Consider the following 21,957-nt stretch of genomic DNA (forward strand, 5'->3'; position numbering starts at 1 on the left):
CTTTTTCTTGTATCAAATTTCTCTGCCAAGTAGATTTTCCTCAACGTGTCTTTGTCCCTATATTTAAAGGCCATTATAACTACACAAGGTCAGAAAAATACTCCATTATTACATTCCTAATATTTCTCAAGAAATTTGAAGCTTATGTTTACCACTACTTTTCCTCAAATGAATATGCAGTATTCAAGTCTAATACTGTTACAGAAAACAACTGTATTATTTCTATCTTAAAGACACTAAAATTACAATTTGGAATAAACTTAATTTCTTCAGTCTTAGTTTACCTTATTTTCTCTAATGAGGCACTGGGAAAAGATAATCAAGTGAATTACTGATAAGTCCTACAACAAATTAAGAACAAACACTAAGAGTGAAAGGTTGAGCTGTCAATATACTGTAGATAGCACTTTTCTTCTTTTTTGGTTTCCTTTTTCCCTTTGTGTATTGTTTGTATTTTTGGCTTGGTATGTGTTATTTATCATGATTTTCCATTTTTGTTTCTGTATGACCTTTTGAATGTATATAAATTTAATAAACATTTTTAAAAAAAAAAAAAAGAACAAACCCTATGGAGGAGAAATGTTTATGTTTTTTATATTGGGGTTCCTTGCTTTTTAGACTTTTTAAATGTACTATTGTTAATTTAGATTCTAATTATTAGATTTGTCATTATGTATTGGTTTTATCACTGCTGTGAGCCGCCCTGACTCTACGGAGAGGGGCGGCATACAAATCTAATAAATAATAATAATAATAATAAAAAATTGCTAATTAAGTGGAGTTAAAGCTGTCCTGCAAAAACTCAAGATGGCTTTTGCCTCAATTTTGTTTCAAAGTAAGAAAGAAGGGCTAAGATATCTATTGGCTAAAGTAATTGAACAAGTTTCATACTTAGAGGTTTAGTTTTCTGTATCATCATCATACCCTAGCTGTCATACTTCATACTCCCAAAACATCGTCCTTCACACCATGATTTCAAAATATTTTTAGAGTGATTTCAAGGAAGGTCCACACCATACCTTAATTATTCCTTCTCCCTATTAAGTTTGACAAGCAAGCTCAGACTTGTTTCTGGATTTGAATCAACATCCACCCTTTTCTCAACACCAGTTGGCTTCAGGCTGAGGTCTTGGCTCTTCACATTGAAAGCAGAGTTAACTTTGTGGTTTTTAAGATGGAGTTTGAATGCTCACGAAATGAACATTGAAGGACTAAGGAACAACATACCAGTTGCTTCAAGTCATTTATGTATGAATGGGTTTGCTGTAATTATACACCAGGACGAGTTAAAAATAATTATTACTCTAAAGGCAGATTTCACCTCAGAGGAAAAACAGTGAGGAATTCATTAGTTTTCAACCATGCTATCACAAATATCTTCATTTTTAAAATTATACCTTTTAAATTGCTTTAAAAAGATAGCCAACTTGTGTTGCCTTGTGGGCCATTCCTGAATTTGCATAGCATGTCACGAACCCATTTCCATTAATCTTTTTTGCAATTTAAGGCATTTGTTTTGCTCAATACCCCAAAATGCCAAAAAAAGGGGTGAAGGTCTGGAATTTTCAAGCAGGAGGGAAAGAATTAAAAAACAGGTTGGGAGGCTACAACTTTTTAAACATCTAAAACCAAAGCCCATAAATTTGTGCTAAATTTGTGCGACAAACTAGTGATGACTATGCGTTATAGGGAAATGATGAATAATTACTTGGTCAAAATTTCTTAACAGCCATTGTTATTATCAGGGAGAAATCTAAACTACAAAACCACTTAAGGAACAATATTCCTATTTTTTTTACTGACTGTCCACAGTATAAAGGCAAAAGAAAATTAGTATCAGCTTGCCATACCCTTTCAATTAGCTAAAAATGCCTTATGCCATTTTGTAAGAAAAGAATCCAGACACCAATGAGAAACACAAATACTTTTTATGTTTCAGATCAGACATTGAAACAGAAGACTTTTTTTTCCTCCAGAAATCTTTTGCAACTAGTGCTACATAAAGAGTGAAGTTACAAAAACTGCTGACGGTAGCAACAGTGAAAAGCACCAAGAATAACTGGAAAAGCATGCACTGGTACAGCTGAGCAGCCCTCACACCTTGGACACTTGCCTATGGACTAACCCTACCCAACCTCTAAGCTTCATCCTCCTCTCCTTCGTCCTCAAACTCTCCTTGTTCATCTGCAGTAGCATCTTGATACTGCTGGTACTCGGAGACCAGGTCGTTCATATTGCTCTCGGCTTCTGTGAACTCCATCTCATCCATGCCTTCGCCGGTGTACCAGTGCAAGAAAGCCTTCCGCCGGAACATAGCCGTGAACTGCTCCGAGATCCTCTTGAAGAGCTCCTGGATTGCGGTGCTGTTGCCGATGAAGGTGGCAGACATCTTCAGGCCTCGTGGAGGGATGTCGCACACGGCCGTCTTCACGTTGTTGGGGATCCACTCCACAAAGTAGCTGCTGTTCTTGTTCTGGACGTTCAGCATCTGCTCATCCACCTCCTTCATGGACATTCTGCCCCGGAAGATGGCTGCCACCGTCAGGTACCGGCCGTGGCGGGGGTCACAGGCCGCCATCATGTTTTTGGAATCGAACATCTGCTGAGTCAGCTCTGGGACTGTGAGGGCTCGGTATTGTTGGCTGCCGCGACTCGTCAGGGGAGCGAAGCCCGGCATGAAGAAGTGCAGGCGAGGGAAAGGCACCATGTTGACCGCCAGCTTGCGAAGATCTGCGTTCAGTTGGCCGGGGAACCGGAGGCAGGTGGTCACTCCACTCATGGTGGCAGACACCAAATGGTTGAGATCGCCGTAGGTGGGAGTTGTGAGTTTCAACGTGCGGAAGCAGATGTCATACAGCGCCTCATTGTCAATACAGTAAGTTTCATCCGTGTTCTCTACCAGCTGGTGGACAGAGAGGGTGGCGTTGTATGGCTCCACCACCGTGTCTGACACTTTGGGAGATGGCATTACACTGAAGGTGTTCATGATCCTATCAGGATACTCCTCCCTAATCTTGCTGATGAGGAGCGTTCCCATGCCAGAACCGGTGCCTCCACCCAGCGAGTGGGTGAGTTGGAAGCCCTGTAAGCAGTCGCAGCTTTCCGACTCCTTCCTTACTACATCCAGCACCGAGTCCACTAGCTCGGCTCCTTCTGTGTAGTGGCCCTTGGCCCAGTTGTTCCCAGCACCACTCTGGCCTAAACGGGGAAAAAAAATACCCAGAAGAAAATAATTAATAATTATTTCACAAACATTAACTTGCACCACACATATGTATTAACTATTTATATGCTTGTGTTTTGATCAAATTCTAAAAACAGGTCTTTAAATCAGGGGTCTCCAACCTTGGCAACTTTAAGACTTGTGGACTTCAACTCCCAGAATTCCTCTGCCAGCTTTCAAGGCTGGAGACCCCCTGCTTTAAATGACTATGCCACCTATTCCAAACACAGGAGATGCATTACATATTAATATATTACAGGTTGTCTTCCTTTAGTGACTGTGATCCTTCAGTTGTGACAATGATGAAAAAGTTTGTGACCAATCCTCACATATGGTCTTTGCAGCTGAAGTCTAATCACTTGCTGGTCTCAATTGTTGCTAACTTGTATAGCCTTATGATCAGTGAAGATGCAGCTGTTTTAAGGAGCTACCCATAGATAATGATGTGTGTCCTTGCAAATACCAAATTGTTTCCTTTTTTTTCTGAGCACCCCAAGGTTGCATTTAAATATCAGAGTTATCACACATAGAACTAAGCCAAAATGAAGCTTTTATTGTCAGCCTAACATATCACATCTGTCCTGTCCCGTCCCTATAATTTATTTAATAAAATTATATGAATCCAGGCAACGTTTGTTATAAATAGGGTAGATACTGCTACTGATTTCTCAGCTGTAACCTACTCTAGGGAACTAGTTTCTCTAAGGCTTCAAGACTTTAATATTTTTAAACAACAAATTTCCTTTGCCTAGAGATGCTTGACTCTTTTTTGGCGTCTACTTTCAATATAGAGTGAAAACGTTTTTTGCCACATGTAGGGGAAGTTGATTTAAAAGAAACAGTAGTGTGTCCTTCTACATATACAGTGTTCCCTCGATTTTTGCAGGTTCGAACTTCACGAATTGCCTATACCACGGTTTTTCAAAAAATATTAATTAAAAAATACTTCATGGGTTTTTTTCTATACCACGGTTTTCCCCGCCCGATGACGTCATACGTCATTGCCAAACTAATAATTTTTGCAAATAAATAACAAAAAAAAAAATTATTGTTAATAAATAAATAATGTTTATAAATATCAGGATCACTAAGTGTCTTATTCAATAGTGAGTACCAGTAATAATGGTGAGTAAATGGTTGCTAAGGAAATGGGAAATGGTAATTTAGGGGTTTAAAGTGTTAAGGGAAGGCTTGTGATACTGTTCATAGCCAAAAATTGTGTTTTTACTTCTGCATCTCTACTTCGCGGAAATTCGACTTTCGCGGGCAGTCTCGGAACGCATCTCCCGTGAAAATCGAGGGAACACTGTACTCTAGAGAAAAGGTTGAATTCAAATGACTTAAAACAAGTCTAGGTTTTGGCAATTCATGGAAACTGCAGCAACTGACTGGGGAGTGTTGGAAGTCATTATTTAAAAATTTATGGAAGGCCACTTAGCGCCCACCCTTGCTCTTATGCAAAACAAGAACAACATCCCATTATTTTTCATTGAGAGTTTTCTCCCAGAATAGACAATTTGCTTTTCAAACACCATGGAGTATTTTTAAAGAGAAAGTCACGTATATCAGCTACACACCAAAGACGAAATTATCAGGCCGAAATATCTGGCCGAAAGGTCCGGATCTGACCGAGTCCATTGTGCCAGGCTCCAAGTCAACGAGAATTGCACGGGGAACATACTTGTTACCTGTGGAAAAGACAAAATGCCCAGTGTTATTGATCCAACCAATTTTTTAATAATAATAATAATAAAAAAAACCAAAGCTGCTTCTATGATCTTGGCAACTCATTGCTATTCAGTGAAGAAACACAGCTACCATACAGACTGATAGAAGGGGAGTTGTACATTTAAAGGAGACAGCCTGATTCATGGATGGCCAATCTTTTGGCTTGCCTGGGTTGCTTTGAGGCATTATCTTGGGCCACATATAAAATATATAATGTAGTAATGTATGCTGCTCAAAAAAATTAAAGGGAACACTCAAATAACACATCCAAGATCTGAATGAATGAAATATTCTCATTGAATGCTTTGTTCTGTACAAAGTTGAATGTGCACAACAATATGTGGAATTGACTGTCAACCACTGTTGCTTCCTAAGTGGACAGTTTGATTTCACAGAAGTTTTGAAACATAGAAACATAGAAGACTGATGGCAGAAAAAGACATCATGATCCATCGAGTCTGCCCTTATACTATTTTTTGTATTTTATCTTAGGATGGGTCTATGTTTATCCCAGGCATGTTTAAATTCAGTTACTGTGGATTTACCAACCACGTCTGCTGGAAGTTTGTTCCAAGGATCTACTAGTCTTTCAGTAAAATAATATTTTCTCATGTTGCTTTTGATCTTTTCCCCAACTAACTTCAGATTGTGTCCCCTTGTTCTCGTGTTCACTTTCCTATTAAAAACACTTCCCTCCTGAACCTTATTTAACCCTTTGACATATTTAAATGTTTTGATCATGTCCCCCCTTTTCCTTCTGTCCTCCAGACTATACAGATTGAGTTCATTAAGTCTTTCCTGATAGGTTTTATGCTTAAGACCTTCCACCATTCTTGTAGCCCGTCTTTGGACCTGTTCAATTTTGTCAATATCTTTTTGTAGGTGAAGTCTCCAGAACTGAACACAGTATTCCAAATGTGGTCTCACCAGCTCTCTATATAGCGGGATCACAATCTCCCTCTTCCTGCTTGTTATACCTCTAGCTATGCAGCCAAGCATCCTACTTGCTTTTCCTACCGCCTGACCACACTGCTCACCCATTTTGAGACTGTCAGAAATCACTACCCCAAAATCCTTCTCTTCTGAAGTTTTTGCTAACAGAGAACTGCCATTACAATACTCAGATTGAGGATTCCTTTTCCCCAAGTGCATTATTTTACATTTGGAAACATTAAACTGCAGTTTCCATTGCTTTGACCATTTATCTAGTAAAGCTAAATCATTTACCATATTACAGACGCCTCCAGGAATATCAGCCCTATTGCACACTTTAGAGTCATCGGCAAACCTTCCCTTTGATTTACTTGGAGTTATATTGTGTTGTTTGAGTGTTCCCTTTATTTCTTTTTTTGAGCAGTGTATATAGATCACATACAGGCAGTCCTCAACTTACAACAGTTCACTTAATGACCATTCAGAATTACAACAGCACTTAAAAAATGACTTGTGACCGTTTTTCACACTTATGAGCATTGCAGCATCCCCATGGCATGTGATCAAAATTCAGACGCTTGGCTACCGGTTCACATTTATGGCAGTTGTAGGGTCCCAGAGCCCACTTTTGTGACCTTCTGAAAAGCAAAGTGAATGGGGGAATCCTGATTCACTTAGACGTGTTACTAACTTAACAAATGCAATTATTTGCTTAACAACTGGGAAAAGTCATAAAATGGGGCAAACTCGCCTAACGAAAGTTTCACATAGCAACATAAATTTGGGGCTCAATTCAGTATTGGATTCCTTACTAGTACGGGCCACACTGCACACCGGTAGTAAAAACGGCGATGCGTGTGCAGGTCTGGGTGATTGGCGGGCGGGGTGGACGCATCCTGGTGAGATTTTGCTTCTGCATATGATTAGGAAGCAAAATCTCGCCAGGACGCGCCCACCCGCCAGTCACCCGGAGCTACGTGTGCATTGCACCAGTAGTAGTGGGAACAGCAATCACTATCTAGCTTCAAAACTACATGTAATAGGGTTTACTATCTTATCAGCTACATTATTAGCTGTCCATGCATGCAGACTCTTCTCAAGAGAAGGATTTAGGGGTAGTGATTTCTGACAGTCTCAAAATGGGTGAACAGTCCAGTCAGGCAGTAGGAAAAGCAAGTAGAATGCTTGGCTGCATAGCTAGAGGTATAACAAGCAGCAAGAGGGAGATTGTGATCCTGCTGTATAGAACACTGGTGAGACCACATTTGGAATGCTGTGTTCAGTTTTGGAGACCTCATCTACAAAAAGATATTGATCAAATTGAACGGGTCCAAAGACGGGCTACAAGAATGGTGGAAGGTCTTAAGCATAAAACATATCAGGAAAGACTTAATGAACTCAATGTGTATAATCTGGAGGACAGAAGGGAAAGGAGGGACGTGATTGAAACATTTAAAGATGTTAAAGGGTTAAATAAGGTTCAGGAGGGAAGTGTTTTTAACAGGAAAGTGAACACAACAACAAGGGGGCACAATCTGAGGTTAGTTGGGGGAAAGATCAGAAGCAACGTGAGAAAATATTATTTTACTGAAAGGGTAGTAGATAATTGGAACAAACTTCTAGCAGACGTGGTTGGTAAATCCACAGTAATTGAATTTAAACATGCCTGGGATAAACATATATCCATCCTAAGATAAAATACAGGAAACAGTATAAGGGCAGACTAGATGGACCACGAGGTCTTTTTCTGCGGTCAATCTTCTATGTTTCTACAGCCAGCCACGCCTGATCTAAGGAAGCAAGGATGGAATTTCTAGCAGGCCTGCAAGCTTTGCTAGGGATTTAAGCAGGCGGCTTTATGAATGATTCGTCACACTTTGGTCTTTGTGGCTGCCTCCTTTCTTCTGTTGTAAAAAATATCAGGCACAACGTATGACAGATTTTTTTTCTCCCCTCCACCCGCCCCCTACCCCAGTTACCAGTTGCTTCATTGTAGTAGACATTGATCCTCTCCAGCTGCAGGTCGCTGTCTCCATGGTAGCTGCCGGTTGGGTCAATGCCATGCTCATCGCTGATGACCTCCCAGAACTGGAATGGGATTTTTGAGAGCTGTTAGCAACTGCATTCAAAAATGCCAGGAAGCTGCTGCTGCTGCTCCCCAGAAGCATGTGCTCCTTGGAGGCACACCCTGTCTGATTCTGCCATCAGAGCCGCTGTTGCTACCCCAGCAGAAATGAAGGCAGCTCTGTTAAAAGGAAGGTGATTTTAAAGTACAAAGAAATGACAGAGTTGCAGCTGAAGGCAGAAAGATGTTCTATAAATCACTGGCTTGTCATTAATTCTAAAAAAAAAATTCTATACACATTCTTCCAGAAGGAGAGTTGGAGACCATAAATGAAAGACAGCAGCTGTTGCTGCTTTTTTAAAATTTTCAGATAGGTTCTAATTAAAACTAGTCTTTTTCTCTCTATATATATTATTTTTTTCTCCACAATTTCCATATATACACCAATACATATAAGAATATGTCAATAGTACACACTTTTGGAGACCATAAATGAAAGACAGCAGCTGTTCCTGCTTTTTAAAAATTTTCAGATAGGTTCTAATTAAAACTAGTCTTTTTCTATATATATTTTTTATTTTTTCTCCGCAATTTCCATATATGCACCAATACATATAAGAATATGTCAATAGTACACACTATTGGAGACCATAAATGAAAGACAGCAGCTGTTCCTGCTTTTTTAAAATTTTCAGATAGGTTCTAATTAAAACTAGTCTTTTTCTATACTATATATATATATTATTTTTTTCTCTGCAATTTCCATATATACACCAATACATATAAGAATATGTCAATAGTACACACCTTTTCCAATCAATCAAAATTCAACAGCCTATTTTAACACCCAGTCTTGCTGTTATTGATCCTTCTCTCCCCATTTCTACCTTCCTCTCCTCCTTTCCTTCTTCCTTTCTTCTTCATGTTTCTCCTGGTTTTCATTAAAACTAGTATTAAGGGTTCCCCCCCCCCACTTTATGTTCAATGTTCTTTATGAAAGAACACGGCAGAAATTTACATCGGAAAGGCTAAATTAACCGCTGTCTTTAGAAAGAAAATATTTCGCCCATAGTGCAGTCTGGGTGTGCCACGTTAGAATAACTGAAGATGTAGGATCATGAGGTTCATACACCTACCAACCTCCCCTCCCCAGTTTCCTTAACCCCTCCCCCATATAAAATAAATGCTCAATTTGACTTCATATGATTGAGGACCCTTAAAAAAAGGAACCAGCGGTCCTTAGTATTTTTAAGATCTACGGAATGCGTGCTGAAGATTTTCTGACTGTCTTAGAGGGGTGGGGTTGCAGAAGGCTTAAAAAACCCGCAGCGCTGGATGGATCCTATTTCCAACCTTCAGAGCAGCTAACGTTTGCACCCCAATTTTCCAAGGCGGCTACGGAGTCTGCTTCTGGGTGGGTTGGTGTCAAAAGCACCCACAATGGGTACCCCCAACCAGATCTGCCTAGAGCTAAGATTCTTTTCTATCTGCAGCCTCCAATTGTTAGCTGGGTTTCACATTCAATAGTGTTAGCACCAGCTTTGTGAAAAAAAATCAACATATTAGAATCGCAAGGGGCAAATAATTCTATATTCCCCTTGCCTTTTGCTGGAACTGAAATGGCAGAATTCTGTTCCAATGAAATTATATGTAGTAGTTAGTTCTCTGGTTCCTTCTATCTCTGCACTAATAATATAATAGATGGTATGTCTGAATGGAAGGGTGTGGCCAAGGTCTTACTTGGCTCAACAGAATCTCTGCTTTCTCACCTAGTCCGGCAAAGCTGGCATCACATTTCCCCCCTCACTGAGTGTTAAAAAGCAACAGGGGAAAGACACACCTTTTTCCACCCTCCAGGCACCCCGGGGTAAAGCTCACTCGTCGGCTGGCTACCTTTCTTTGTGCCACAGCGATGAACCTGACTATGAACGCTAGCAAGCGATCTCCCCTCCCTTCCACTGAAGTAGAACAAAAGAAAAAAAGGTGCAACCTATATATATATATATATACATACATATATCTATACCTATAAAATGCACCTTTTTTTGTTTGTAAGTTTGAATATACATGCATATACACACATACATACATATATGTACATGTTTGAATATACATATATGCATATATACACATACATATACACACATAATGTACATACACACACACACACACATATATATATATATGTAGCTGAAAGCTCCCACCCATATTTGGGTATACTGTACCAGGATGATTCAACAGAAAAAAAACATATAAATCTTCCCTAGTACAAGCTGAGATGAGGAGGGGGTAAAGCTACTGCCTTACAGGCAGACTCCCCAGGTTCAAATGCCGGTAAAGGTATAGCTAGCTGATAAGAGCAAAATAGCTTGAAATAGATCTAGTCTCCCTTCCTTTTCATTATCAGCAAAAAAAAAAAGTTACACACACACACACACACACAAACATAAAGAAAGGCTCCCTTTATCAGTTTCCCTTTATACTATACATGAATTTTTATATAAATTATTATCATTATACAATTGTTCACTCATTGACTAGCTAACACTATCATTGCCTGCCTTAAAATGGTAGAAGGGCTTCTTGATAAGAACAGAAGCTATTGAAAAGAAAGGAATATATAATAATATAATTAATAATAATTATATATAATACATATACATATCATATAAAATTCCCTTTATACTAGTCTCCCCCTTTATCAGTTCTTACAAAGAAGCTATTTAGCTCTCATCAGGATTCGAAGGTTCGTCCTTCTAGAATTCGAACCTGGGCTAGGCAGTGCTTTTACTCCCTCTAAAGCCACAAGTTCTCCCATATAAAACATAATCATAATCATTATTGGATTATCCGAGCGGCTTTACCCCTCCATCTGCTGCAGGTGGGAGGAAAGGACCGCCCCGCCCACAAATGCAGACCACACCGGGGGACACTTTTTGACTCCCCACCCCGCCGCAGAAGAGTCCCTTCCCCTTCTCCTCGCCCAGAGGGTACCTTGGCTCCGATCTGGTTCCCGCACTGGCCGGCTTGGATGTGCACGATCTCACGCATGGCGGCGACGACAGCTTTCTCCTGGGCTCACACCCCCCACCCTCAGCGGCCGCTGCTTCAGCCTCCTTCCTTACACCTGCTCTCGCGCCGGCGACCTGCGACAGGGAACGAGCCGCTGCCGCGAGCCCCCTTTTATACCGGGAGCGCGGATCGCCGCCCTTCTGCAGCCCCAAACCCCGCCCATTAGCATCCAAGCCCCGCCCCCTCCTTGGGTGATGTAATGCGGCTTTCGGACAGGGGCGCAGGGTGGGGGGCTCGGGGGCGACCGCAGTAAAAAATATGATAAGCTGGGTGTCGTTTGCTCTTCTCCCTTCTACGCTGCTACCGCGGAGAGGCAGGTCGCTTGTAGTATCTCTCTCTTTTTTTTAATCGACCCGGGGGCGGGGCTCGCTATCCGTCAAATGGACTCCCTCCTTCTATTCCACAAACGAGAGCTCGAAAGCAAACGGCCCCCTCCCTCAATATTGTACTAGCCGTAGTAATCTAGTAGTATAGAGCGTAGTACAGAAATAAGGGGACGTCGGTATCTAACACCTTCCACGTATTGAACTAGACGTTTTCATCTAGGAGAGATAGTACAGAAATTATGATTTATTAGACTTGTATGCCGCCCTTCTCCGAAATTAGGGAACGGCAGCATCACACACAGCCAGATTGAACTGGTCGTAGTAATCTAGTAGTAAGAGCGTAGTACAGAAATTTATTTGGAATTGAACGCCGAGGGAAATACGGGAACGGCGGTATCAAGCACCCACCCGCCTCCACATTAAACTAGCCGTAGTAATGTAGTAGTAAGGCGTAGTAAAGAAATAAGGGAACGGCGGTATCAAAAAACGCGCAGGGCTTGTCTCCAAAGCGAGAGAGGCGGAAAGGATGATGTTCGACTCTTTAAAGCAACCCTGGCCCATTTGAAGCTCGCAGGATGTGTGTGTGTGTGTGTGTGTGTGTGTGTGTTGTGGGGGGGGGGCACCATCACAGCGCAGCCCCACCCATTCACCTCCAGGGCATAACTCCTCAACGCGTTTCGCCCTTCTCCGCCGATTTGAACTCCGCCCCTCGTTCCCTCACCCCGGGCAGAGAAAATGCGGCTCGGGTCAGAGAAAAGGGACCGAAAAGGAATCCCTGCTTCGGTTCGCGCCTCCTGCTGACGCACACACCAGCGGTCTCTTTTTAGGGGCTAGCCGGCGTTGAGGAGCCGGGCGGGTGGCGCTCAGGCCGAAGCAGCGCTTTGTTCTTGGGTTTCTTCTCCTCAGGGGCGGTGGGGAAAGAGAGAGAGAGAGGGTGCTGAGGAAGGCGTTGAGGAGGCGGCGGCGGCAGTGGCGAAAAAAAACCTGCAACGTCTGGGCTTTTCAGGCTGCCCGGCATCCGTCACCGAACGCTTCGCACCGCTCCCTCCTCCTCTTCGTCCCCTCAGCTCTTTTGTTCCTGAGGAGACTCGCCCGCCCGCCCTCTTTGCAGCAGCAGCTTTTTGCGGCGGCAACAGCGCTGCGAAAAGGTGGTCGAGGGCAGGGGCGTGTCCCGCGCTGCAGCTTGTTTCTCCACGTGCTCTCTCTCCCCCCCCACATACACACCCCATACCACCACCGCCCCACACACGACACCCTCGCTCCCTTTCGAGAAGCCACAGCAGCTGTTTTGCGGAGCGAGTCCTCCGCTGCTTCGCCTTTGCTCCAAGGAGCCGAGTCTAAACAAATAAGCGGCGCTTTGTGGGAAGAGGGGAAAAAAAGCCAACTCTGGTTTCAAAGCTTTGTGTAGACAACCGGTAGCTTTCATCCATGTCTCTCTCCATCTCCCTCCCCCCCGCGCCATCTTCTCCCGTGGTCGCCGCCCCTGAGTTGCAGCACCTGGTGTCTCGGTATGAAAAGCAATACTAGCCATCCCCGCCCCCCTAAATGTATTTTTGCGCGGCGGGCCTCGTCAAGGCACTGTGTTGTTGCCTTGACGAGGCCCGCCGTCAATCGTACTACTAGTCAGGCGTTTCCCATCAAGTCGAGGTTGGGAGCGAAGCGGGCCAGGGAGATTTTGACGGCGATGCGACCTGAAGTAGTGGGGGGCGGGCTGTTGGGAGATAATAGTTTTGAGGGGGGGGGTGGAAAACGAGGAGAGAAACGCTACGAGCGGCTTGTCTCAACGCGGACTGGGATTTTGGTTAAAAGGACGGGAACCGCCTCAAAGCAACTAAGCATCCCAATCGCTTGCTAAGCGAAGTACAGTACACTGCTCCAAAAAAAGGCGGGGACACTTAAACAACAGAATATAACTCCAAGTAAATCAAACTTCTGTGAAATCAAACTGTCCACTTAGGAGGCAACACTGATTGATAGTCAATTTCACACGCTGGTGTACAAATGGAATAGTTGTGCAAATATTAAGTGAGAATATTTCATTCATTCAGATGTAGGCTGTGTTCTTTGAGTGTTCCCTTTATTTTCCTGAGCAGTATATTAACTCTCCGCTTTCCAGAATGTACGATTGAAGAGTATTATCGTGCCTATTTTATATTAAACGCAGTTGGTTTAATCCGGCGGATTAGGCGACTCTTTTGTCAAATTGTACAAAAGGAGGGTGTCAATTTCTTTATCAAGAGAGGGGAGGGGGATCTGTACTGAATGTCTCTGTTAGCTTCCCACGGTTTTTTGGGTGGGTGGGTGAGGGGGGGGGAAACAGTCGGTTGTCCTTCACCAGATTCAACAGCTGTGGTGAGAAACGGAATAGCGCTGGGGGTGGGTGGGGTTTTCTTGTGCTGCTGGTTGTTTCTGTCAATTCCTACTGTTCGTAGAAGGAAACACGCCTCGCGCGCGCGCACACACACATACACTGTCAAACCGAATGATCCTAAGCCACGGAGTAGCCTTTTTGTTTTATTACAACTGGAACACTGCTCAGGAAGTGAGTCAAGAGGATCTCATAGCTGGGGCTTTCATATTTGCATTGGTGCAAGCCCTAGTGCAAAATCCATACCTTCAGTTTGTGTGTATGAGTGTGTGTGTAAGTAACATATTTTTTTGCTGATAATGAAAAGTATTGGCAGTACTGTAGCATCAATCCAGGTGTGTTTGTGTCTGTGTGTGTGTGTGTGTGTGTGAGACAGAGAGAGAGAGAGAGAGAGAGAGAGAGAGAGAGAGAGAGAGAGAGAGAGAGAGAGAGAGAGAGAGAGAGAGAGAGAGAGAGAGAGAGAGAGAGAGAGGGAGTGTTTCTGCCGAATCACCCTGGTATACCCAAATATGGGAGGGAGCATACTGCTTCCTTTTTACCTCTCGGTCCTTCCAGGGGCCATATCCAAGGCAGTTAAATTTTTATAGCTGACACATATTGTATATGTGTAACATATTTTTTGCTGATAATGAAAAGGAAGGGAGACTAGTATAGATCTATTTCAAGCTATTCTGCTCTCATCAAATCCTGGTAAGTTTACGGGTAGCTGATGAGAGCAAAATAGCTTGAAATAAATCTATACTAGTCTCCCTTCCTTTTCACAGAATCATAGAAACATAGAAGATTGTCGGCAGAAAAAGACCTCATGGTCCATCTAGTTTGTCCTTATACTATTTCCTGTATTTGATCTTAGGATGGATATATGTTTATCCCAGGCATGTTTATATTCAGTTACTGTGGATTTACCAACCACGTCTGCTGGAAGTTTGTTCCAAGCATCTACTACTCTTTCAGTAAAATATTTTCTCATGTTGCTTCTGATCTTTCCCCCAACTAACCTCAAATTGTGTCCCCTTGTTCTTGTGTTCACTTTCCTATTAAAAACACTTCCCTCCTGAACCTTATTTAACCCTTTGACATATTTAAATGTTTCAATCATGTCGCCCCTTTCCCTTCTGTCCTCCAGACTATACACATTAAGTTCATTAAGTCTTTCCTGATACGTTTTATGCTTAAGATCTTCCACTATCTTCCACTATTCTTGTAGCCCATCTTTGGACCCGTTCAATTTGATCAATATCTTTTTGTAGGTGAGGTCTCCAGAACTGAACACAGTATTCCAAATGTGGTCTCCCCAGCGCTCTATACAGCGGGATAACAATCTCCCTCTTCCTGCTTGTTATACCTCTAGCTATGCAAGCAAGCATTCTACTTGCTTTCCCTACTGCCTGGCTGCACTGTTCACCCATTTTGAGACTGTCAGAAATCACTACCCCTAAATCCTTCTCTTGAGAAGAGTCTGCATGCATGGACAGCTAATAATGTAGCTGATAAGATAGTAAACCCTATTACATGTAGTTTTGAAGCTAGATAGTGATTGCTGTTCCCGCTACTACTGGTGCAATGCACACGTAGCTCCGGGTGACTGCCCTAAATCCTTCTCTTCTGAAGTTTTTGCTAACACATCCATGCCAACTCCATCAGCATCCTGGCTCCAGGTCCTCACTGCCTTCCTGTAGGAAAGCAGTCGGAACCAGCCATATTTTTTTTTTGGAAGGGGGGAGGCTGTTCCACAAAGCATCTTGATATAAAAGGGGCTGCTTTTGAGACCCCCATAAAGAGACACTACTTTAGCAAAGTGGCCTGGGACATGCCCACCTTCTTTCAGATCTGGTAAAATGTTCAGAAACCACTGGATGAGGATGAGCTGCAAGGAACATGACCCCTGTCTACAACTTTAAAATGATAATATTCACAGTTGGAGATAATTATTTTACCTTGAGAATCACAGGGTCTATAGGTTCATATAATTGTAGGATTACATGTCACGGGATGTTATTTTGGGTATGGGAATTTAGAAACTGAATAGTATTCTTATTTTCTCATTTCAGCACTGTGGGGAAAATGTGGGATAGGAGAGTGTACATTATGTTTGTCTGTCTTTTGAAAAAAACTTTTCCCCAAAGAACAAGAAGACACATCTCTCTCTCTATAGCAGTGTTTCCCAACCTTGGCAACTTGAAGATATCTGGACTTCAACTGCCAGCATTCGCTGGCTGGGGAATTCTGGGAGTTGAAGTCCAGATATCTTCAAGTTGCCAAGGTTGGGAAACACTACTCTATAGAGACCTCACCTACAAAAAGATATTGACAAAATTAAACGGGTCCAAAGACGGGCTACAAGAGTGGTGGAAGGTCTTAAGCATAAAACGTATCAGGAAAGACTTAATGATCTCAATCTGTATAGTCTGGAGGACAGAAGGAAAAGGGGGGACATGATCGAAACATTTAAATATATTAAAAGGTTAAATAAGGTCCAGGAGGGAAGTGTTTTTAATAGGAAAGTGAACACAAGAACAAGGGGACACAATCTGAAGTTAGTTGGAAAGATCAAAAGCAACATGAGAAAATATTATTTTACTGAAAGAGTAGTAGATCCTTGGAACAAACTTCCAGCAGACGTGGTTGGTAAATCCACTGTAACTGAATTTAAACATGCCTGGGATAAACATATATCCATCCTAAGATAAAATACAGAAAATAGTATAAGGGCAGACTAGATGGACCATGAGGTCTTTTTCTGCCGTCAGACTTCTATGTTTCTATGTTTCTATATATACTGTATTTTGGGGCTATAAGAAGCACCAGGGTATAAGATAAACCAAGATTTCAAAGAGGTAAGTAAGAAGAAAAGGTTTTGTCTTCCCTGGCCCCCAGGAGCATTCTGCGGGGCTCCCAAACCCTCTGCACACACACACCCTTTTTTGTGCAAATATGGCCTTGTTTTTCACCCATTTTTTTTTTAAATGGGGCACGCATTGGGTTTTGGAAGTCTGCAGAGCAAGGGTGGGCTGCAGCCCAGACCAGGGTGGGAATGCAGTGGGGTAGCGAAAATGGAGCTCTACCCCAGAGCACCCAATTTGCACTGAAAGATGTTGAAAGAAAATGCATAAGCCACGGCCACAGTGTGGTAATAAAAATTTTGGTAGCTCTTCACTGCTGCAGTGTTCCTGGGAGCTCAGGGAGGGCAAAAATGCCCCTGTTTTTGTACAAAAATGACCCATTTTCATCCATTTGTTTTACAAAAATGGCGTACACATAGGTTTGGGAGGCCTGCAGAGTGCTCCTGGGGGCTGGGGGAAGGCAAAACCACCCCCATCCCCCCTTTTTTTGCAAAAAGGGTGTTTTGCCTACCCACAGCCCCTGGGAGCACTCTGCAGGCCTCGTAATAATAATAATAATAATAATAATAATAATAATAATAATAATAATAATAATAATTATTATTATTATTATTATTTATTAGATTTGTATGCCGCCCCTCTCCAAAGACGCAAGACCCAAACCCTCTGCGCATCCCATTTTTGCAAAAAACAGATGTAAGGGTAAGACTTCAGGAGGCCAAAAATGACTGTATTCATTGCGTAAGACGCATCAACATTTCCACCCTCTTTTAGGGGAGAAAAAGGGTGCGTCTTATACTCTGAAAAATATTGTATATATGTATGTGTGAATATAAATATAGATATCATGTATATTATTATTCACTTTCAATGTATTTCCTACTTGTTTTGAAACCTGCTAAATTCACACAATATTAATCCACATTTTAACTATAGCCTGTTCACACATAACACTAATTTCATGCATAACAGCAAGCTGTATTGTTAAGAGTTCACACTTTTTTTTTTTTTAAAAAAAACCCTTTGAGTCAGTCTTGATTCCTGGAAACAAATTCCTGCAGTTTTCTTGGCAAAGTTTCACAAGTGGATTGCCAGTGAAAGCTTTCTAGGGGTGAGAATGAGTGACTGGCCCAAGGGTCACAAATTGGCAGGACTAGAAGTTTCTCTGTTTTTTAACTTGGTACTTTAATCGCTGCACCAAATTAACCCTCTCACTTATTTTTTTTTTAAAGGGGTGGGTGGGGGCTTCATATCAGCCTTGACTCCTAATACAAGCATACAAGTCCTTGCAGTTTTCTTGGCAAGATTCCAGAAGTGGTTTGCCATTGCCTCCTTCCTTGGACTGAGAGAGATGACCTGCCCAAGGTCACCCAGCTGGCTTCATGCCCAGGTCATGCCTAGAACTCAGTCTCCTGGTTTTCTGATGCCCTAATCCAGTGGTTCTTAACCTTTCTTTTTTTTATTATTATTATTTTTATTTGTTTCCCCCCCCCCAAATATAACAGAAAAAGAAAAGACATACACAGAAACATACATACACATATAACATTTGGGAAATGAAAGTTTCCCCACTTTTTTGGGGGGATGTTCGATCAGAGAATTTTACTTCTTTCACATAGTATTAATTCTTCAATTCTTTTATTTGACGTGTTGCTTTGCTTGAATTTTTATTTATTTCTTTGCTGCTCTTTCCTTTAACCAGTCATAAAATTTTCCCCGTATTTTATAGTAATCTGAATCTTCTTTTCCCTCTAGTTTTTTAGATAATCTGTCCATCTCCGCATAGTGCAATATTTTTTTAATTACTATATTTTCTTCTGGTGTTTTATCTATTTTCCATTGTTGGGCATAAGCTATCCTGGCAGCTGTTAATATGTGTGTAACTAAATATCTTACCTCTTTTTCCATTTTTTAATTAAAAATACCCAATAAATACAATTCTGGTTTTTTTTTCCAATTTCTTCTTTTACTATTTCTTTTAACCAGTCTGTTATTTTATTCCAGAAATTTTTTGCTTGTACACATGTCCACCATTGATGATAGAACGTGCCTCTTTCTTTTTTGCACTTCCAGCATAATGGGGAGGGTTTGGGGAACATTTTAGAGAGTCTTTCCGGTGGTAGGTGCCACCTGTAAAACATTTTTAATTGGTTTTCCTTGAATGCAGTCGATTTTGTCATCTGCCAATTATTAGTCCATAATTTTTCCCATTTTTCTAATTCAATTGTGTAGCCAAAATTCATTCCCCGGTTTTTAATCTTTCTAATGCCATGACTCCTTAACATAGTTCCTCATGTTGTGGCGACCCCCAACCATAAGTCTAGCACCAATTCTCCCAACAGAGCTTTAAGCTGATTGATAGGAAGGTCAGAGGGACACCCCCACTGTAAACGCCTGATTGTAAAATTATATTCCAAGGTGTCAGAATAGAAGCTTTAGTTCCTAACACCATGGGAAATTTGTCTTTTCCCATGGTCTTAGCCAGGGACAGGCAAAGTTGGCTCTCCTATGACTTGTGGACTTCGACTCCCAGAATTCCTGAGCCAATCATGCTAGCTCAGGAATTCTGGGAGTTGAAGTCCACATGACATAGAAGAGCCAACTTTGCTTATCCCTGGTCTTAGGCAACCGCTGTGAAACTATCGTTCGACCCCCAAAGGGGTCCCAACCCCCAGGTTGTGAAGCACTGCCCTAATCCTCAGACCCATGATGGCAAACATATGACACATGTGCCACAGGTGGCACACAGAGCCCTCTTTGAGGGCACATGAGCCATTGCCTCAGCTCTGCCAGCCAGCTGGTTTTCAGGTCTCTGCCGTGTTATGCAGGAGTGGGGCGCATGCTAGAGACACGTGCGATTGTGGGGAAGAGACATGTGCTCATGCATAGGGTTGTACATGCATGCATGGAGGGTCACGTATGCATGTGCAGGTATATGTGGGAGGGGTCACATGGGCATGCACAGGGGCAGGGCATGCATGAGGGCTGCACATGCATTGCATTATAAGTGTGTGACTTCAGACTCCCTTTGGAGCTGTAGAATAAAATACTACCGTGTTTCCCCAAAAACAAGACACTGTCTTATATTAATTTTTGCTCCAAAAGTTGTGCTACGTCTTATTTTCGGGGGGTGCCTTATATTTCTCAAATAAGACAAATTCACAGGCAGAAAAGCTGACATCCCCAAAGAAAGTGTATTGTATGGTACACTGATTACGGTACAGTACCTGTCAGTATGGCACACACACACACAAACGACGGCACTTATATGGTACAACAGTATACTCCCGCTATTGCAGCTTCCGGCCACCAGAGGAACTACAGTCTATGCACTGTAGTGGAGACTGTAATGGCGGTGAGACAGCAGCAGACTGTGTCTGCTGTACTGGACGGTACAAAGTGATGGAAGGGGCCAGCAGGGGACGCCACATTATTACGGTACCGCTATGAACAGCTTTGAATGGTACCGTATGTTTTTCCACCGTACCGTATGTAAACTTGACTACGCCTTATTTTTTTTTGGGTGCCTTATATTAGCAAATTCTGCAAAACCTCTGACATGCCTTACTTTCGGGGTACGTCTTATTTTCGGGGAAACAGGGTAACATCAATCCTCGACTGTTTACTCTTATACAGTAGTATAAACTAGCCATTTTTATAACAACAGATCTATCTAAATCAGTAAAACCCAGAATCAAAGTTTCATTTTTCCCCCCACCTCAAGCACAAAGTCCAGAAGTGGTTTCCAAGTGATTTCCAAAGGTTTGCTTTACATCTGCTGCAATTGTTTTGTGAAAGCTGCAAAAAAAGGTCATAAAATCAATTTGGTCATTTGATGGACCTGTCACAAATGATGACTGACATGAGTAGACTCCATTATGACCATATGTTGAGAGCTACCAATACATGGTTATGTTTCAAATTCGTTTTTATTAGGCAACAAATCTCTAGATCTCACAATAGTATTTCCCTGGAATCCTCTATTCTCCTTCCAATGTTGACTAATCCTCTTTAAAGGATTGGCTTTTGTTTCTTTAGCCAGCACAGTTTGCCAAAATTTGATTACTGCATTCAGGTACTTGAGACAGTTTTGCTACTTGATTGTGATTCCCCATGTCTTTTCCCTGGCATCCTTCCTCTAATTGTAATATAAGAGGGAGTTACAGCATAGTCTTATTGTGAATCAAATCAGATATTAGCTACAATCCAGTATAACATTACTGGAATGGAAGCTGACCGAAAGAAACCTTTCTTACCCTGGTCCTGGGAAAAAGTGCTATAAGATCTTAGGGACAAATATCCTCCATTTAAGTAAACTGAGAAGTCTGGGTTGTGTTGTGTTCCACCAGCAGCCTGTGGAACTGGCAGTAGAGTTGAACAGCGAGGAGGCTGGGGAGGAAATTGTGCCAATCCTGGAGTCTGGAGAAGACTCTGCATTGGAGGCAGAGATGGGGCCAGGGCTATCTGGAAGTTCTTTGCTGACACCAGAGCCTGCAGAGCCAGACATCAGCAAAGCAGAGGAACAGGGAGAGTCTGTTCCTGGTGTGCGCATGCGCAAGAGCAGTTAAGGGGGAAAAGGGCTACTTGGGAGTACGTCTTTAAGACATAAAAGAGGAGGAAACTGATGGGAGCCTTTGCAGGAAGCAACTTGATTCATTCTGGTCAGTTTAACTCTGCAGATCCGTTTGACTCTGTGTTTCTGTTTAGCCTTACAAAACTACTTGTCAATCAGGTATTTGTCAGCATGTCAACTGTCAGGAGAGATAAAGGTGGGTGCTTATCAGCCTTCTGAAAGACTGTGGCAGACTTTTGTCAGGACTAATTAAAACTCTTTGAGACTCATTACGGCTATGAATGAACATAATTCACAGCCATTGAGATAAAAAGTGTTTTGGGGGGAGACCATGTTTGTGATTTAGTTATGCTCTCTCAGGAAGCCTTGGTCAGAACAGGCTGGCTGATTTCCCACACACACCTACATCATGGTGCATAGTGCAAGTTAGATGAACAGGTGGTCCTCAACTTACACGAGTTTACTTAGCGACCATTCAAAGTTACATCATCACTGAAAAAAGTGACTTACGGCAATTTTTACACAACCGTTGCAGCATCCCCATAGTCACGTGATTGAAATTCAGATAGTTGACAACTGACTCACATTTACAACCATTAAAATGCCCCTGGGATCATGGGTTATTTTATTTATATTATATTGTATTGTATTGTATTGTATTGTACTGTACTGTATTATATTGTATTATATATACTATATTATATTATATTATATTATATTATATTATATTATATTATAATATAATATAATATAATATAATATAATATAATATAATATAATATAATATAATATAATATAATATAATATAATATTATATTTATTATAT

The 21,957-nt window shown here is 41.9% G+C and overlaps 1 protein-coding gene across 1 annotated transcript; it reads right to left on the reverse strand.

Annotated features, from left to right (window-relative positions):
* Positions 1 to 1,909: 1,909 nt before the first annotated feature.
* Positions 1,910 to 11,564, reverse strand: LOC139164726 (tubulin beta-2 chain). Its single transcript, XM_070747176.1, has 4 exons — positions 10,944 to 11,564; positions 7,864 to 7,972; positions 4,801 to 4,911; positions 1,910 to 3,198 (listed from the first exon to the last, which is right to left on the reverse strand). The coding sequence occupies exons 1-4, from the start codon at positions 10,998 to 11,000 to the stop codon at positions 2,138 to 2,140; spliced, it is 1,338 nt and encodes a 445-aa protein (XP_070603277.1). The 5' UTR covers positions 11,001 to 11,564; the 3' UTR covers positions 1,910 to 2,137.
* Positions 11,565 to 21,957: the final 10,393 nt, after the last annotated feature.

Source organism: Erythrolamprus reginae, chromosome 3 (genome assembly GCF_031021105.1).
Source record: "Erythrolamprus reginae isolate rEryReg1 chromosome 3, rEryReg1.hap1, whole genome shotgun sequence".
In the NCBI taxonomy this organism is placed as follows: domain Eukaryota; kingdom Metazoa; phylum Chordata; class Lepidosauria; order Squamata; family Dipsadidae; genus Erythrolamprus; species Erythrolamprus reginae.

What these genes read in the sequence shown, in the direction of transcription:
- LOC139164726 (XM_070747176.1), bottom strand. Translation starts at nt 11,000, where the DNA reads ATGCGTGAGATCGTGCACATCCAAGCCGGCCAGTGCGGGAACCAGATC. An exon ending in CTACTACAATGAAGCAACTG is followed by an intron (nt 4,912 to 7,863) that starts GTAACTGGGGTA and finishes TCTTTTCCACAG; the next exon opens with GTAACAAGTATGTTCCCCGT. An exon ending in GCCTGATAATTTCGTCTTTG is followed by an intron (nt 3,199 to 4,800) that starts GTGTGTAGCTGA and finishes TTCCCCGTTTAG; the next exon opens with GCCAGAGTGGTGCTGGGAAC.